Raw genomic sequence first — 20,163 nt, 5'->3', positions numbered from 1 at the left:
TTGATATGCAAATTGTAATGACAATTGTACAACAACTACTGATCAATGACCACTGATCAATGACAATTGATCAGTGGTCATGAGTACCATTCACAGAGAGTTGGGGAATGACTGCTAATGGCTGTTATGCTAATGTAGCCTGTAGCTGCCTGCAGATATCTGGTGCAGTTCAACACCTTTTGGTAAGATTTTATTACACTTACAGCAACATAGCATGTTGTCATCAACTCCATTAACATTTTAATACTCTTTCACTTCATATTCTCTCTCATTTGCTCCACTCATCATTATTTGTTGCATCTTCATTGCACATCGGAGTGTTAATGTGAAATTTGATTTTTCCTTACACATTTAAAGAATAATTTATATTCCAATCAGATCTCCATGCCTCAGTGTGACGAATACAGCTTTAACACAGACACCGGATAAGTAAGTGTCAGTAGATATTTGAAGCCAGGGCATCTGTATTGGAAAAAGTTTAATTGGTGCATCCATAACACCAAATGAAAGTTTTTGATCACCATCTCACATGTTAGTGCTCTGTGACATCAAAGGTGAGTGTGGCTACAGAGACACATCATTGGGATGTTGCATTTGGTCTTAATATGGTAAGATTCAACATTACCAGCTGGTGACATTGTTACAGCACTGCTCAGTATTTGCAAAATATTCAGAACACATGAAAACTTAGTCAGTAACATTGCTCCAGCCTTATAAAACAACATGATAATATGATGTATTTTCCTAACATGACTGTGCAATATTAAAATAGGTGTATGGATATTCAATTAAATTTGATAATTTTTTAGAACATAAGCATTTTTCTTCTTACATTTTTACATTAGCATTACATAAATTGAAACATTAACTAAAGATTAATTGAATGAGTTAAATTAATCCAAGCTTTCCCTAAGCAATATTTTTGGGCCTTTTTTAAGGAATTTCAGGAATATGGAACTTTTTAAAGAGCTGGTAATGAAAAATTGGTACATCCCAGTGAGTGCAGAAAATGACTGTAGAAAATGGATGTATCAGTGACTACAGTCATTGGTACATCCCGTGAATGACTTGCTGATCTTTATACAGGGTAATAAAACCAACTGAAGTATCATGCCAGAGAAATGTATTTTCACAACTCAGCATCCCAAAATCCTTATTAATGAGAACAGCAGTGACTGATTTATGGACTACAACACAGGCATAAATAACGCTTCAAGCTTATAAACCATGCTTAAATAGCACCTTGTTGGAAATATTTTTTCTCCTGCAGCTTGACGGTGGTGTAAATCTGATTATTTATATTGTAATGCACTGTAAGTCCCGGGAAAAATCCAGAAAGCGAAATGAATCTGTCCCACTATCAGCACTCGCTTGCTGAGATCAGTAAAACTGCCCACACAGCCTGTGTGAGAGCCTGCCATGCCAAGAGGACTATCAGTCACAGCCAGACAGAACAGACACTGAAAAACATATCATGTCTCTGTATTGTTTACTACGGAGCTGAGGCTGTTTAAGGTCCAGGTGCCAGAAATAAACAATATGCAGAGCGGCCCAAGGAGGTTCTGGCTTGGCCCAGATACTAAACCTCAGGGTAGGAGCAGATCAGTTAAAGAGAAAATCATAAAAAACACTGCTTTTCCAAAATGTTGGCTTTCACAAGTGACTGATTAAAAAAATCTTCATAGTGTTTTTAAAATGGCCAAACCTTAACACTTTCTACAGGCTGGATCCTCTGGATTTTTGGCAAGCTGAAAAAGTTGGCTTTTTATGTTTTTATAGGATGTGTAAGAGAAACACTGCTTAATCTCACCAAACACTTTAAGGAAGGCTAAGAACAAACTTGAACACCTAAAAATAACCATTGGCTGCAAGCTGTTTCTGGATGTGCGTTGCTTTGTTTCCCTGTCCTTAAAATGGACAAAGTCAGATGATAAGACAGGTTGCCAAAAACAATTTGTTCCAAAAACAAAAACAAATCTTTCAACTCCTAAATCCAAACAGCAGTGCTTTCTGCAATAACGCTTACATTTTTGATTCAAGTGAACTCCATATCCATAATCTATACTGAATAAAGCTGAAGGACACTTTTCATCCTTCCAGCCAAAAGTTCAATAGATATCAAACCACAGGCTTTGAGTCAGGATTGATTCTCAGCTGAATTTTTAGGGAAAATATTGTTGATTTTCTTGAATAAAATACATTATTCAAAATATTTGCAATATCCAGATCTTTTTGAAAGTTTATTTATTTATTTTTACCTGCAACCTTATACCGGTAAAACTCTGGAATAGTCCATCAGAAAGACTGTACAGTAGACTAGTTATTCCTGTATAAAAAAGGTGAACAGAGCCAGCATGATGTCATGCAAAGTCCTGGCTTGAGAAGCCTGTTCCACAGTGTCCAAATATCTAATCAGCCTTTATCTAATCAGCCTTTGAGCAGCAACTCAAAACATTTAGTCATGCAGACGTGATGAAGACAGCCAGCTGAAGTTCAAACCGAGCATCAGAATAAGGAAGAAAGATGACTGAAGCATGGCTGATGATGTCAGGTGGGCTGGTGAGAGTATTTCCCTGCACAACCATCTCCAGGCTTTACAGGGAATGGTCCGGCAGAAGAGAATGGCCAGACTACTGCAAGCTGATAGGAAGGAAACAGTAAAAAAATAACCACTCGTTACAAACAAGTTATGCAGAAGAGCATTACTGAAAGCACAACACATCTGACCTTGAAGCAGATGGGCTACAGCGACAGAAGACCACACCTAGGAGCTAACTGCAAGAAACTAAGGCTACAGTTTGCACAAATTGGCCAAAATTAGACAACAGAAGACTGAAAAACACTGCACTCCAATGGCCTCCACAGCCACCAGATCTCAGCCCAGTAGAGCATTCTTGGGTTGTGCTTGAAAGGGACAATTTGGATGAACAGCAGTGACACAAAACTGAATGTATGTATTTCAAACCTTGAAATACAAACCTTGGACAGTGTGTTACTGTATTTGCCCTTTCATACATATTTAAATATGTATGAAAGTTTGAGGTAATTTGACTGGAAACTCTAATGCAGTGCTGGACAATATTCCGGAAAGTTCGCGAAATAGAGCTGTGACTGACAAAAAACTACTTTACAAACACCATGTTGCCGTCAACAAGACTTAAAACTAATGATTACGATGATGAACTCGACTAAAATGCTTAACTACAGCCACAGTGTTCTATAGACACACGTAACTTATTTGCACAGGATAAAAAAAGAGCGACCATAATTAAATTGTTCAAGCGTAAAAGATGTGATAAATAATGTACAGCAGCTTTTTCCTAAGGCAGCTGTGTCTACAGAAAAAAAACTATTTCTTGCCAAGTAAAAACAACTGCAAAATACAAGACAGGTACAAGATTCCTGATTCGAGTTATGTAAAATATTGTGGTTGTGATAATGAGAGAGATTTCACTTAAACATACGTAATTTTGAGAAACATAATCATAGAAAACACTACTCACACTGCTGCTGACAACGTTAATGCCTATTTTAGAGGTCATAGCTAAAATAACTATTTGACCTTTCTACCTAAACTGTTCTGTTAGTCATTCCCCTGACAAAGCCTCCAGGGGACTGCTTGATAGAAAAAGAACACGGTGTAAGAATCTGTATTTGCAGTTTTGCAGACTGTGCGTACACTTGAATAATTGATGACCTGAAAGTAACTTTTCCTCCAGGATATAGACATTGTTACACAAGCCCCATCAGGCCAGCAGAAGCATCAGGAATGCCAGACAGGCTTTTGCAATACAATTTAGGAGGGGAGAACTCATCTTCCTCAAAAACACTGAAAGGTTTTTAAAGAGAAACGACTGAACAAACAGGATCAAACAGATTGTTTATACCACTAAAATGGATAATAAATTGTGCCAAGCAGGCAGAGTCTTCATGGAGTTTTGGCAAACTGAAAACTGGCTTTAAAAGTTGTACGTGACACGTATGAGGAAAACTGCCAAAAGCTTTAACGAAAGATATGAAAACAAGCGAACACTTAAAAATAACCATTGGCCACATGATGTCTGCTTTTGGACTAATTGCTTAGTTTCACAGATTTTCTCCTATACTTTGACTCCAAGTACTAGTCCATGGTGCATTATTGCCCATTTTTCTACTTATCTCAGTAATAAATAGAAATGCAAACTAGATTATGTCAGCCTGATAGCATAGAAAATCAAACTTGCTAACATGTGGATAGCATTGTGAAAGGGTTATTTTAATCCAAGCAACGAGCTTTTCTAATATTGTGGTGCTTTATAAAACAGCATGTGAAAATTTGAGTCTCATTGAAGCTTACAGACTCTTCAACTCCTGTCTAACCACTGCCACTGCCTCATGTTAACATTTATTCATGTATTTATTCCACCTCTTTTAGGCGGAAACATCCCCCACCTTTTTTGTGCACATTAACTATAAAATTTGGTGATAATGAACCTGCTACTTTGTGAGGGTGGCTGTTTTCATCCACAATTTGTGAATCAACAGTGGTTTTTAAATCAAACAACTGACATGCGATTGAAGTGGCAGACTTTCAACTTTAATTCAATGGGTTTCACAGAGATTTTGTGGTAACTGTTTAGGAATAGCAGCCATTTTTTTTATACATCATCCCCCATTTTCAGAGGCTCAAAGTAATTTTTGTACAATCCCTTGAATTAAGGCTGAAAAGCTACACTTCAATCAAATACTGATTTAAAATCCACTGAGATGGTGCATAAAAACTGTCTTTGCCCAACAGGTTGTGGATGTAACTGTACGGGAGTGACATTGACTCATAATGTCCCTTTAGTGGACTGATAACATTTGAAACTGGAGTCCTGATCCTGAAGTAGCAGAGCCATGATCCTGTCTGCAGGTTCATATCAACAAATGCTCCATCTTCCCTCCATATCACACAAAACAAAAAACAAAAACATCTGCCAGTCAAGGCCGATGGCTGCTCCTCCATAAGCCTGGTTCTGCCAGAGGTTTCTTCTTAAAGGGAGTTTTTCCTTTCCACTGTCACCAAGTGCTTGTTCATACAAGGTTGTGTGATTGTTGGGGTTTCCTTTCTTTTATTATCGGGTCTTAACCTTACAATATAAAGTGCCTTGATGTGACTGTTGATTTGTTATTTCAATAAAAAATAATTGAATTTTAGTACTTTCTAAAGTCTTGTGTTCACGCATACAAATGCACAGTGTAAGAAGATCCTGACTTATGTTCAGATAAAAACAGTTCCGATTCTTAATGCACCACACAACTCAGTTACTTTAAGAGACAGCACCAGAAATATAACATGTGGAAACAAAGTTTTCCCTCTTTCTCTTGTGTTTCATTCCTCTATGTAGAGTCCACCATGAGCCTGTGAAACTGTAACTAATGAGCTATGGTCAGGCTTTGGCAACTTGGGAAAGGTCAAGGGGACAAATAAGATTCACAGCAGTGATTCTGTTCAACAAGCTGAAGATGAAGCCGGAGAGATTTCCATGTGAGCATTTTTTTTCTCTGAAATGCAGAATAATGGAATTACTTTTTTTTTCTTAAAAAGGAAAAAAAGACAGTGCCAGGATTCGCTGTTCACTGTGAAATATTACATCGGTAAGTCATTTGTTCAGATGATTCTTCGGGTTAACCACAGGGAGCACAATTTTCCATTTTTCATCTCTGCCTCACGCTGCCTGCTATTGTTCTTTTTGGTTATCTCCTGCTTTCATCAGCAGTATGGTGCTTCCAAGCAAAAGCCTTTAATATGTTTAGAAAACATTTTCAGCAGCAATTTTCCTGTTAATATTTTCCATTATTTAAATCAACCATGATATTCTGTTCAATAATAACCTTAAAGCTTGCTGCATATAAACATCATGTGGATTTTTGTGAAGAAGTCAATATTAGATGCCAAAAATATCACAGTAATGATTAGCAGGGTGTGTTAAGTCCTGATATAGCCTGTTTAAAATGTAAAAAAGGATATAAAATGGGTATTGTACTATATTTGTTTTATGACATTCTAATATAACCAAAGTATGTCAGTCAAATGGTCCACACAGCTGAGGAAAATATGCTGGCTTACACACAATTTACGTGACAACAATGAAACCTTATAGAGTGCACATGTCAGGTACACACACACACACACACACACAGACACACACACACACACAGGTGCTCTAAAACCATTAATAAGTATCCCAGTCTTCCAACTACAGTCTCTTGAGACAACAGCAGTCAAACATACAATAAACCTATTTGCACACAGCTGACCAGAATCTATCAAAATATGGATACTTTACGTGGCCCAAAAGCCTAATATAGACAGAAAGTCAAGTATACTTTTCCAACAAAGGCAAGACTGTGAAATTACTGCTTAAATATAATGTTAAATTGCTCTGCGGCAGCTCATAATAAGCCAAAGCATTCATCTGGGTGCACAGATATGATACTCCAAATGTGACTTGGTGTGTCCAGAGTTTAGGTAAAAAAAAGTCCTCACAAGGGGCACTGATGTTAAAAGTCTGTGAGCGTATACATCAGTGCAGGGTGTGTGTGTCTGTTTTGTGTCATGGTTATCAACAACCATGTTTTTAATCCAAGAATGATCTGCAAATGAAGTCAACCTTGGGACATTTCCATTACAACTCCAACATGCTTTTCTGTTGGGCTCTTTTTTTAACATTGTTTTTAACAACGCCTTTAGTCAAACGTTTGAATGTTTAGAGCGTTTCAACACATTTTTTCTAGCATTTGGCCAGGCGTGATGTGATGTTATCCTTTTGTGACGGGGTGCTGAGCACAAATTTTGACCTTATAAATATCAAGTCGAAAGTTGGTGTTGTTAAAATGTTAAGTATTCATTGCGGTCCATTCATTGTGAATTCTGAGTGTGACTGCACAAATGATTGTGCAACAAGAATTTTCAACCTGATTTAGGTGTCAGTAAATTCATTAGTAATTACCTCTTGAATGTCTTAAGTGTTCAACTATATCTTTAATCATTAAAGTTACTAGCATAGAAATAAAGCATTGGACTGACCAACTAACAACACCTGAACCTTTCAAACATCACATTATGTCAGCACATATCAAAACTCCATCACGAGCGTTCCTTCAGACAACTTTAATGTCTGCAAAGAATATTACAGCAGCAGAGGACAACTACTGGGTGGAAATGGCCTACAATACCATTTCACTGGCTGAAACATCAGCCAATACCCGTTAGCTCCATGAAAATCACCAAAAAGCCCAAACAACACATAGCTTGTACTTACATCCCACCATCATCATCGCCACAGAAAAGATCTTCTCTCCGTCTGTGGTGGGGGCAATGTTTCCAAATCCAATGGTCGTCAAGCTGGTCATGGTGAAATACAGCGACGTGATGTACAGAGAATCCTTGCCAGGGCCGCCCTCCCATTCTCCAGAACCGCTGGCATTGTATTGGTAAGGCGATCCAATGCTGATAGCCAGCTGATAAAGCCAACTGTCCATCTTGATGGTGTTGGTGGCTTCATCGATAACTTCGTAGTCTCCGATGCTGTACCTGTTTGGGACAAAATCAGAATTTGAATACATTTAAGTACCTAGTTTAAGTAGTTTAAGTACATTCACCTAGTCTGACAACTGAACAATTTGATTGAGATTTGAATAAAATATCTTCTTCCCCATTCATTTTCACCAGCCTTGACTAAATGAGAGATTCTAAGAAAGCTGATTTTAACAAATCTGTAAATGTGCTTAAATATCACCGTCTTCTTTCAAATGCATTTATATGTATCAATTCAGTTATCCGGTTGGCCGTTTGCTTACTTTATGTAAGACAATGTGGTGCTCTAGTTAAAAAAAATGCTGCCCAACCCAAATTTAAAGCATGAGGCAGTTCAACATTACAGGTTTAATGTGCAAACCCCGCAGGCTTCAAAGAAAATGACAAACAACATAATGCAGGAAAGAACTGTTTCATTACAAAGCAAGTAATCACAACTATGATTTAGATGAGGGGAAAACTTTTTTTAAAATTTGTAAACCATTTTTATTACTTTCATTAATTGGGCGCAGAGCTCTTAACATAAAATCAGACACTTCTAATTCTTATTTGCTAACAGTAGTGAATTTACAACTTCAGTAAATATTCAATACGGTTATTGAAATTGATAACCTTTATCATATGAAAGACTTTGGTGTGTTTATGGACTGTTCACTTTAATCTTAATAAAAATAAACTAACGCACATTTGGAAGTATACATTAGAAGTATTTAACTAGGTCATTTGTGTGATGTACAAGAATACAAGAATGTACAAAAATGACCCTGGACTACATTTCAGTGAGCAATACATTAGAAAAATATTGTTGTGTTAAATGTTCATGATTATGTGGAATTAGGGAACGATTTGAAGCAGATTTCTGTTTCCCCCTAATCTTGCTATGGGTCAAAATAAATTAGCATATCACTCAATATCATGTGGAAGAAACAAAGCAGAACAGCATTGTATGATTTTTAAAACACAGATAGGGACAAGGAAGCAATGAGCATGCATGAGTAATTAGGTGCAGTGAGGTTAGGTAAATTCCTAGAAGAGCCAGCAGCAGCCTTTAGATGTTACTAAAAGGGAAGGTTTCCTCAATGACTTTTGAAATCATTTCAAACACAGTGTACCAGATGCAGGCAAGCCAGTGAGCCACCAGTCCAAACACACAGACCAGGAGGACCAGAACTGCAGCACCGTACTCCAGGTAGTGGTCCAATTTTCTGGCTACCCGGCCCAGACGCAGCAGGCGGACCACCTTCAGAGAGCTGAACAGGCTACTGATGCCCTGAGCAGCAGTGAGAGAGAAAGGAGGAAGGAAAGGGGAAAATGAAACCCTGAAACATTTGTAGAAATGTTGAGACTGATATTTTGTTGCAACAATACTTTTACATGTAATCAAAACAGGCACAAAATCAGAGCTGCCCACAGCAGCAATTAAAACTTTTGAAAAAGTTTGTTAGAGACCTTTTATGTGCTTACATAAGATCTGCACGAGGGAAAATGAATTATGGAGTAAAGAAAATTATAAACACAGCGCGCTTTCATTGTTTTAGTTCACCTGCAAGTTAATTGTTCTATTCAAAAAGTGCTTTATGTTCATAACTAAAAAATAACCCTACTATCAACAAATAAGACGCTTCTTTACAACCACATCAAGCAGTAAAGATATTCAGGTGTTCCTATTCATAACAGCAAGCCCAATTTTCATTACTTTACAATGTCATTAAGTAGCTACCATGTTTGTATTCATTTTGTTGATAGAGAAACTGGTAGATATGGTCAAGCAATTTGCAGCAAAACAAGAGAGACTATTATGTTCTAAGCCGCACTTCAGCATCCATCAAAATTACTGCTAAATGACATTTTGTCATTTAGAAATAAATTGTTATGCAGCTCAAAGCTCAACGGGGGGAAAACCAGCAAAACTGAGAAAAACACAGAGAAAACATAGTTATTAGCCTCTATAATTCATCATTATCTTTCACAACACAATTAGGAACCTAAACCAGCCAAGAATTTAAATAGAGAATCACATTTAAGATTAATGATTGTAATTGTTTTTCAACATTTTTCAGTAAAGCAGAAAAATAGATGCTGGTAAACGCTTCATTGATAAAATGATACACTGAACTGGTTCTCCGGTGTTTGGATTACCACATGTTACTTTTCATACACAGAAACACTAGGATCTCCATCTTTTTGTGCATCCCAAAGACTAACTATAATATTGAACTAAGGCTGGTTGAAACATATGTTTGGGATGTTTATTTCTCCATAGATTTAGTTTTTATTCTTTTTCTAAAACTTATTTTTATTACTATTAGTTTTGCTGCTCTGTTGAAAGTGTGTCAGCAGTAACATTACCCAGATGTAGCCTCAGCCACTACAAAGGATAGGATGGTGGAGAGGATGATGTAGTTGTAGCAGTGAGGGTAAGCGACACTGACCCAAGCTTTAGTGTAAAATTTATCCCAATGTTTTGTATTCTGTTTGCAAGCCCTGAAGCTTTTGTAGACTGGTTCACTTTGACTGATCTACATAGGATTTCAGTATTTAGTGAGTTTTGTTTTTTTTTTATTTACTCCCTTTAATTTATTTGTTGACATTTTGATGAGCTGCTTTAGATATTACAGGCACCAGAAATACTTATGTTAGCACATAAAGCAATAAAAATGTGATTTGGACACATTGTCACAGGCGTTGACTCCAGTGGGTTAAATCACATTTTTTGGTGTTTATAAAAAATGTTCGATGATGATGATGATGACAGTATTTATTTTTTTCCTCTCCCCCTCATCAGTATGTGCATGAAAATAAAGTAAAAAATAACCATGTTCCTAATATGAAGTATATGCAACCATCGTTTTAATCTCTTAAACAGATGAAAACATGCAGTATTACTCAATGTCTGATGCATGAAGACTTCAAGGACCAGAGATGGACTATAGACAGAGTTGAAGATAGACTCTACACAGACTTCCTGCATCTGTTACAGCACTTACAAAGACAGACAAAAACAGTGCAGCCTTAACACCAATGTCAAGTTTCAGTTTATGGATATGCTTTTAGGAAACTACTGAACTTCTCTTCAGAGGACAGAGTCCTGTGGGTGTGCCTTCCCTACATCCTGACTTCCCTAGACTCTGAGACATCCAGCTCATCCAGCTAAAGGATATTTTGGCCCAGAATCTTACATGTTCCTCAGCTTTGGTTTGATGCAGAGCAGAAACTGTTCATTTCACAGCACTGAGGAGACTACAGTGAGAATGATGAAGACTCCAAACACAGATGCCCATGACAAACCAGAGGACATCAGGTCTACTAGCTCATAGACCAACAAATCTTTGTAATTTGAGATTACCAAGACAAACACATATATTAAAATGAAATAATTATATCAGTTTAACATAAGGTAACTAAATACACTCAACATTAAAAAAGTTTAAATGTGAACAAACATTTTTGTGTTATATTAACATGAGATAACTTGAAAAACTTGATAACTTGTTAATTTACCATGTAAGAGTTGTGCAGTTATAAAAAAATTAAAGTTGACTAAACATAACTTTGCTTCCTGCAACCGTTGTACATATTTTTTCATGTTAATCCAATAGGTTATTTTTTCAGTGTACTACTACTACGTTATTAGGTCCTGATTATTCAAGACCTTTTATTTGAGGAGAAGGAAATTAAATTAAATTCTCCATTTAACAGGGAGTCGATGAAGAGAAGCCAATGTAGGAGAAATATGCTCTCTCTTTCTTCTCCCCATCAGCAGTCTCACTGCAGCATTTTGGATCAACTGAAGATAGATAGATGATAGATAGATACTTTATTAATCCCCAAGGGGAAATTCAAGGTTCCAGCAGCTTAAGAACACCACACACACAGCATTCACTACAATGTACCAGGATGATACACAACAATCAACAAAACAACATTACTAAATCAATCTACTAAATTGACACATATTACTATTCCTCGGATTTATTATTATTATTATTATTATTATGTGTGCCTATGACAAGAGGCACACATATTACTATTCCTCGGATTTATTATTATTATTATTATTATGTGTGCCTATGCCAAGAGGCACACATATTACTATTCGTCGGATTTATTATTCTTATTATTATTATTATTATTATTTTCCTTTTTCCGCCTGAAATTTTGCAGTGTATCTCGACCCGCAGTTTTTGGACAAGCTTCATATATGTTACCTCATTTTGTGCGGCTGGATCTGGAATGGTGTGCTATGACTTTTGGTGTTTATGAATATTATAGTTTTTTAAATATTTCAGGCGAGAATGTAGGTGTGTAAACTTCAAATATCTGCTTGTTTTATCAAGACATCCCATATTTAGCGACAGTGCTCTGACGACGTCGGTCCTGCCTGACAGCTAGCTGGCTACCTAGCTAGCTGCCGCACTTGGCTGCAAATGGATAGCGAGGGGACTCTCTCTCTCTCGCTAGCTAGCACGACGGGAGTTTATATACAGCTGTGTGCGCGCTAAGTTACTGACGTTGGACTTTATTTTATTCATAATGGTTAGTTCGTAGAGTTGCCGTACAAACGGAATCGTGCCACATTCACAGAAAATATTACGATTTATTCTGTCGTTACGAAGCCTCCCCTGTCATTCTCTGCCTGTTGCAACTTCAATCATGAAACTGATCAATGATCGGCTTTTCGCTCTTGTTTGTTTATCGCCTAAACAACAGCTGCACGTTTAAGCTTGATCAGCTGTTGTTAGAATTCATTTGCTTCTAATTTCTAGTATCAGCTGATGTCGATGTGGAAAAAATAACTGAGTTGTTTGGTGGTGGAGCTACAACAGAGGGCAGCTATCCACCGGTGTGTGACAGAAAGGACATGCCGCGAACGAGACATAAAAGGCGGTGAGGCTACCGCCGATCGACCGGTGTTTGCTAACGCGGAGGTCAATCGTGGATCAGGGAAAGCGAAGGCAGGAGCGTGAGGTGAACTGAATTTCAGGTAAGAAGTTATGACCTGCACTCTATTTGGGTCAGATATAAACCGAGTTTAGGTGTAGTTTATTTAGCAGCAGTTCTCTTATGTGTTGCTGATAGCCGGCTAGCTAGCTAGCGCCGCTAGCATAGTTAGCTAGCGCCGCTAGCAACCCTTGGTGAAAAAGCACCCAGGCTTGGCTTATATTGAGGCGGGTGAAACTCGTGTCAGCACCCGGTCGCTCTCTATTTGGGTCAGATATAAACCGAGTTTAGGTGTAGTTTATTTAGCAGCAGTTCTCTTATGTGTTGCTGATAGCCGGCTAGCTAGCTAGCGCCGCTAGCATAGTTAGCTCGCGCCGCTAGCAACCCTTCGTGAAAAAGCACCCAGGCTTGGCTTATATTGAGGCGGGTGAAACTCGTGTCAGCACCCGGTCGCTCTCTATTTGGGTCAGATATAAACCGAGTTTAGGTGTAATTTATTTTCGTTGACCTTTTACAATCGTAATGCCACGGGAGTTTATATACAGCTGTGTGCGCACTAAGTTACTGACGTTGGACTTTATTTTATTCATTAGGGTTAGTTCATAGAGTTGCCGTGCTGTACAAACGGAATCGTCCCACATTCAGAGAAAACATTATGATTTATTCTGTCGTTACGAAGCCTCCCCTGTCATTCTCTCGCGTGTTGAAACGTCAATCATGAAACTGATCAATGATCGGCTGTTCGCTCTTATTTATCGCGCTAAACAACAGCAGCACGTTTAAGCTTGATCAGCTGTTGTTAGAATTCTTTTGATTTTAATTTCTAGTATCAGCTGATGTTTGCTGGAGCATGAAGATGAAATCAGGAGATGTCCTTACTGAATCATCAGAGCTGAACTGGTGATGGAGAAACAGGTTTACACTTTAGGTGACATGAATGAGTTGAAGGGAAGTTATGAGTTGTTTCTGAGAGACAAAGACCAAGCTCCTTTTTTGTGTAGCTGACAGCTGGTAACTGTGCAGGGGCGGATCTAGCAAAGCTTTTAGGGGGGGGCATTAACAGAGAAAGGTGGACACAAAGATATACTTTTCTTTCTTACTCTCATATAAAATATTTAGCTTTTATTAAATAGTTATCTGAATCTCACAACCAAAGTTTGTATAATAATACACAGGATTGGCTGTAGACCAGGGGTGGGCAATTCCAGGCCCCGAGGGCCGGTGTCCCTGCAGGTTTTAGATGTGTCCTTGAACCAACACAGCTGATTTAAATGGCTAAATTAGCTCCTCAACATGTCCTGTTCTCCAAAGGCCTGATAACGAACTAATCATGTGATTCAGGTGTGTTGACCCAAGGTGAGATCTAAAACCTGCAGGACACCGGCCCTCGGGGCCTGGAATTGCCCACCCCTGCTGTAGACCATTGTTCATAATTCAGAACACTGTGTAAAAATAACAAAAAACAAAAAGTGAATGCATGTGTGAAAAGTGGTCTATAATGTAATGCTTCAAAGTGTGTTCATGCAAACATTGTCGGGTCTGCCGTGGTACAATGGGACTTCTGCTCATGAACCTGTGTGCACAGCGTCTGCAAATCGGCGCTGTACAAAGTAACTTCATCTTTACACAAAACTGTAAGCTGTCATCTGTGAAGCGTGAGCGGTGTTTGTTTTTACCATAGTTCATGGTGGAGAATGGCTGCTCTTCTGAGTTTTGCTCTCTGTAGCCGTATGAATGGCAAACTACAGTGATTAGCAGCGGCATAGGCACACATAAAATTTCTTCTGAAATTTTCGCTTTCTAGTTATGTGTGCCTATGCCAAGAGGCACACATATTACTATTCGTCGGATTTATTATTATTATTATTATTATTATTATTATTATTCTCCAGTTTCCGCCTGAAATTTTGCAGCGAATCTCGCCTCGCAGTTTTGAGACAAGCTTCATATATGTTACCTCATTTTGTGCGGCCGGATCTGGAATGGTGTGCTATGACTTTTGGTGTTTATGAATTTTATAGTTTTTTAAATATTAATATTTTAGTGAAAATTTTCCCGCGCTCCTCTGCCAAACAGTTTTGACATTAGGGTTACATATGTTAGATCATTTTGTGCGGCTGGAGCTGGACTATTATGTTATGACTTTTGGTGTTTATAACTTTTATAGTTTTTTAAATATTAATATTTTAGTGCAAATTTAGGCCAATTCATCTTTTGGCGCCAAATAAACAGACTTCATTTGTGGTGTGTTGGCTCTCTCTAGTGGTATGCCGGGAGTGGTACAGCCTGTGTACCCTTATTTGGATTACCGTAATGATGACAATTTCAACGGTGCGCACAGCGTCGCTGCTTTCAGGAGCCCTTGGAATTTTTAAGGTTGCGCAAATCATTCAAAAGTTACGGTAATGCTTGGTGGAAAACTCAATATCCCACAATTCATAGCACGCCTCTACAGAGTGAACAATGGCGGCCACCACTTCGTTTTATATGTCTTTTATTCGTGTTTCTAGGTCACAAAATAAGCTTTTAAGATATTTTCAGGCGAGAATGTAGGTGTGTAAACTTCAAATATCTGCTTGTTTTATCAAGACATCCCATATTTAGCGACAGTGCTCTGACTACGTCGGTCCTGCCTGACAGCTAGCCGGCTACCTAGCTGGCTACCTAGCTAGCTGCCGCACTTGGCTGCAAATGGATAGCGAGGGGACTCTCTCTGTCGTTTCACCTCCCTGGTCTCTCGCAAATGCTCGCATAGAATCGGAGTTACAGCTGGATGTGGAAAAAATAACTGAGTTGTTTGGTGGTGGAGCTACAACAGAGGGCAGCTACCCACCGGTGTGTGACAGAAAGGACATGCCGCCAACGAGACATATGAGGCCGGGCAGGCGATTGCTAACGCGGTGGTCAATCATGGATCAGGGAAAGCGAAGGCAGGAGCGTGAGGTGAACTGAATTTCAGGTAAGAAGTTATGAACTGCACTCTATTTGGGTCAGATATAAACCGAGTTTAGGTGTAGTTTATTTAGCAGCAGTTCTCTTATGTGTTGCTGATAGCCGGCTAGCTAGCTAGCGCCGCTAGCATAGTTAGCTCGCGCCGCTAGCAACCCTTCGTGAAAAAGCACCCAGGCTTGGCTTATATTGAGGCGGGTGAAACTCGTGTCAGCACCCGGTCGCTCTCTATTTGGGTCAGATATAAACCGAGTTTAGGTGTAGTTTATTTAGCAGCAGTTCTCTTATGTGTTGCTGATAGCCGGCTAGCTAGCTAGCGCCGCTAGCATAGTTAGCTCGCGCCGCTAGCAACCCTTCGTGAAAAAGCACCCAGGCTTGGCTTATATTGAGGCGGGTGAAACTCGTGTCAGCACCCGGTCGCTCTCTATTTGGGTCAGATATAAACCGAGTTTAGGTGTAATTTATTTTCGTTGACCTTTTACAATCGTAATGCCACGGGAGTTTATATACAGCTGTGTGCGTACTAAGTTACTGACGTTGGACTTTATTTTATTCATTAGGGTTAGTTCATAGAGTTGCCGTGCCGTACAAACGGAATCGTCCCACATTCAGAGAAAACATTATGATTTATTCTGTCGTTACGAAGCCTCCCCTGTCATTCTCTCGCGTGTTGAAACGTCAATCATGAAACTGATCAATGATCGGCTGTTCGCTCTTATTTATCGCGCTAAACAACAGCAGCACGTTTAAGCTTGATCAGCTGTTGTTAGAATTCTTTTGATTTTAATTTCTAGTATCAGCTGATGTTTGCTGGAGCATGAAGATGAAATCAGGAGATGTCCTTACTGAATCATCAGAGCTGAACTGGTGATGGAGAAACAGGTTTACACTTTAGGTGACATGAATGAGTTGAAGGGAAGTTATGAGTTGTTTCTGAGAGACAAAGACCAAGCTCCTTTTTTGTGTAGCTGACAGCTGGTAACTGTGCAGGGGCGGATCTAGCAAAGCTTTTGGGGGGGGAGCTAGGGCATTAACAGAGAAAGGTGGACACAAAGATATACTTTTCTTTCTTACTCTCATATAAAATATTTAGCTTTTATTAAATAGTTATCTGAATCTCACAACCAAAGTTTGTATAATAATACACAGGATTGGCTGTAGACCATTGTTCATAATTCAGAACACTGTGTAAAAATAACAAAAAACAAAAAGTGAATGCATGTGTGAAAAGTGGTCTATAATGTAATGCTTCAAAGTGTGTTCATGCAAACATTGTCGGGTCTGCCGTGGTACAATGGGACTTCTGCTCATGAACCTGTGTGCACAGCGTCTGCAAATCGGCGCTGTACAAAGTAACTTCATCTTTACACAAAACTGTAAGCTGTCATCTGTGAAGCGTGAGCGGTGTTTGTTTTTACCATAGTTCATGGTGGAGAATGGCTGCTCTTCTGAGTTTTGCTCTCTGTAGCCGTATGAATGGCAAACTACAGTGATTAGCAGCGGCATAGGCACACATAAAATTTCTTCTGAAATTTTCGCTTTCTAGTTATGTGTGCCTATGACAAGAGGCACACATATTACTATTCGTCGGATTTATTATTATTATTATTATTCTTCAGTTTCCGCCTGAAATTTTGCAGCGAAACTCGCCCCGCAGTTTTGAGACAAGCTTCATATATGTTACCTCATTTTGTGCGGCTGGATCAGGAATGGTGTGCTATGACTTTTGGTGTTTATAACTATTATAGTTTTTTAAATATTAATATTTTAGTGAAAATTTTCCCGCGCTTCTCTGCGAAACAGTTTTGAAAATAGGGTTACATATGTTACATCATTTTGTGCGGCTGGAGCTGGACCAGTATGGTATACACTTTTGGTGTTTATGACTTTTATAGTTTTTGAAATATTTAGATTTTAGTGCAAATTTAGGCCAATTTCCATAGAAACAGACTTTATTTGTGGTGGGTTGGCTCTCTCTAGTGGTATACCGGGAGTAGTACGGCTGAAAATCTGTATGCTTGTTACAAAACTCCATATCCATAATTCATAGCACCCCTCTGCCGAGTTAAACAATGGCGGACACCACTTCGTTTTATATGTCTTTTATTCGTGTTTCTAGGTCACAAAATACACTTTTAAGATATTTTCAGGCGAGAATGTAGGTGTGTAAACTTCAAATATCTGCTCGTTTTATCAAGACATCCCATATTAGCGACAATTCTCTTAAGTGTTGCTGATAGCCGGCTAGCTAGCTAAGCCGCTAGCTTAGCTAGCTAGCGCCCTTCGTGAAAAACCACCCAGGCTTGGCTGATAGTGAGGTGGCTAAAATTTGTTTAATCGCCTGATCGCTCGGCAAGGGTCTGTGTCTTAGCTGGACTTATTTTTCGTTTATATGGGCCGATGATGCTGGTCGATGTGGAAAAAATAACTGAGTTGTTTGGTGGTGGAGCTACAACAGAGGGCAGCTATCCACCGGTGTGTGACAGAAAGGACATGCCGCGAACGAGACATACAAGGCGGTGAGGCTACCGCCGATCGTCCGGTGTTTGCTAACGCGGAGGTCAATCGTGGATCAGGGAAAGCGAAGGCAGGAGCGTGAGGTGAACTGAATTTCAGGTAAGAAGTTATGACCTGCACTCTATTTGGGTCAGATATAAACCGAGTTTAGGTGTAGTTTATTTAGCAACAGTTCTCTTACGTGTTGCTGATAGCCGGCTGGCTAGCTAGCTAGCGCCGCTAGCTTAGCTAGCTAGCGCGGCTAGCGACCCTTCGTGAAAAACCACCCAGGCTTGGCTGATAGTGAGGTGGCTAAAATTTGTTTAATCGCCCGATCGCTCGGCAAGGGTCTGTGTCTTAGCTGGACTTATTTTTCGTTTATATGGGCCGATGATGCTGGTCGATGTGGAAAAAATAACTGAGTTGTTTGGTGGTGGAGCTACAACAGAGGGCAGCTATCCACCGGTGTGTGACAGAAAGGACATGCCGCGAACGAGACATACAAGGCGGTGAGGCTACCGCCGATCGTCCGGTGTTTGCTAACGCGGAGGTCAATCGTGGATCAGGGAAAGCGAAGGCAGGAGCGTGAGGTGAACTGAATTTCAGGTAAGAAGTTATGACCTGCACTCTATTTGGGTCAGATATAAACCGAGTTTAGGTGTAGTTTATTTAGCAACAGTTCTCTTACGTGTTGCTGATAGCCGGCTGGCTAGCTAGCTAGCGCCGCTAGCTTAGCTAGCTAGCGCGGCTAGCGACCCTTCGTGAAAAACCACCCAGGCTTGGCTGATAGTGAGGTGGCTAAAATTTGTTTAATCGCCCGATCGCTCGGCAAGGGTCTGTGTCTTAGCTGGACTTATTTTCGTTTATATGGGCCGATGATGCTGGTCGATGTGGAAAAAATAACTGAGTTGTTTGGTGGTGGAGCTACAACAGAGGGCAGCTATCCACCGGTGTGTGACAGAAAGGACATGCCGCGAACGAGACATACAAGGCGGTGAGGCTACCGCCGATCGTCCGGTGTTTGCTAACGCGGAGGTCAATCGTGGATCAGGGAAAGCGAAGGCAGGAGCGTGAGGTGAACTGAAGTTCACCTCACGCGATGGATGAAGTTTCATCCATCGCCTGTTGAAACTTCAGTCATGAAACTGATCAATGATCGGCGTTTCTCTCTTGTTTGTTTATCGCGCAAAACAACAGCAGCACGTATAAGCTTGATCAGCTGTTGTTAGAATTCATTTGCTTTTAATTTCTGGTATCAGCTGATGTTTGCTGGAGCCACAGCTGTAAAAACGGCAGATGTCCTTACTGAATCATCAGAGCTGAACTGGTGATGGAGAAACAGGTTTACTCTTTAGGTGACATGAATAAGTTGAAGGGAAGTTATGAACTATTTTTGAGAGACAAATACAGGTGTAGAGTGCAGAATTATTAGGCAAGTTGTATTTTTGAGGAATAATTTTATTATTGAACAACAACCATGTTCTCAATGAACCCAAAAAACTCATTAATATCAAAGCTGAAAGTTTTTGGAAGTAGTTTTTAGTTTTAGCTATTTTAGGGGATATCTGTGTGTGCAGGTGACTATTACTGTGCATAATTATTAGGCAACTTAACAAAAAACAAATATATACCCATTTCAATTATTTATTTTTACCAGTGAAACCAATATAACATCTCCACATTCACAAATATACATTTCTGACATTCAAAAACAAAACAAAACAAATCAGCGACCAATATAGCCACCTTTCTTTGCAAGGACACTCAAAAGCCTGCCATCCATGGATCCTGTCAGTGTTTTGATCTGTTCACCATCAACATTGCATGCAGCAGCAACCACAGCCTCCCAGACACTGTTCAGAGAGGTGTACTGTTTTCCCTCCTTGTAAATCTCACATTTGATGATGGACCACAGGTTCTCAATGGGGTTCAGATCAGGTGAACAAGGAGGCCATGTCATTAGTTTTTCTTCTTTTATACCCTTTCTTGCCAGCCACGCTGTGGAGTACTTGGACGTGTGTGATGGAGCATTGTCCTCCATGAAAATCATGTTTTTCTTGAAGGATGCAGACTTCTTCCTGTACCACTGCTTGAAGAAGGTGTCTTCCAGAAACTGGCAGTAGGACTGGGAGTTGAGCTTGACTCCATCCTCAACCCGAAAAGGCCCCACAAGCTCATCTTTGATGATACCAGCCCAAACCAGTACTCCACCTCCA

The 20,163-nt window shown here is 39.6% G+C and overlaps 1 protein-coding gene across 3 annotated transcripts in view; it reads right to left on the bottom strand.

Annotated features, from left to right (window-relative positions):
• kcnh5b (potassium voltage-gated channel, subfamily H (eag-related), member 5b) overlaps positions 1 to 20,163 on the bottom strand; it is a 199,710-nt gene that overhangs the window by 126,514 nt on the left and 53,033 nt on the right. For all 3 annotated transcript variants that reach the window (XM_025901102.1, XM_003451194.5, XM_025901103.1), the window contains exons 7-8: positions 8,674 to 8,831; positions 7,287 to 7,558 (exon numbers count right to left, since the gene is read on the bottom strand). In XM_025901102.1, coding sequence (XP_025756887.1) covers positions 7,287 to 7,558; positions 8,674 to 8,831 — 430 coding nt within the window. The remainder of the gene's footprint in view (positions 1 to 7,286; positions 7,559 to 8,673; positions 8,832 to 20,163) is intronic.

The sequence above is a fragment of the Oreochromis niloticus genome, linkage group LG19, assembly GCF_001858045.2.
Source record: "Oreochromis niloticus isolate F11D_XX linkage group LG19, O_niloticus_UMD_NMBU, whole genome shotgun sequence".
NCBI classification, from domain to species: Eukaryota; Metazoa; Chordata; class Actinopteri; order Cichliformes; family Cichlidae; genus Oreochromis; species Oreochromis niloticus.
This window is presented reverse-complemented; position numbering and strand designations above follow the sequence as displayed.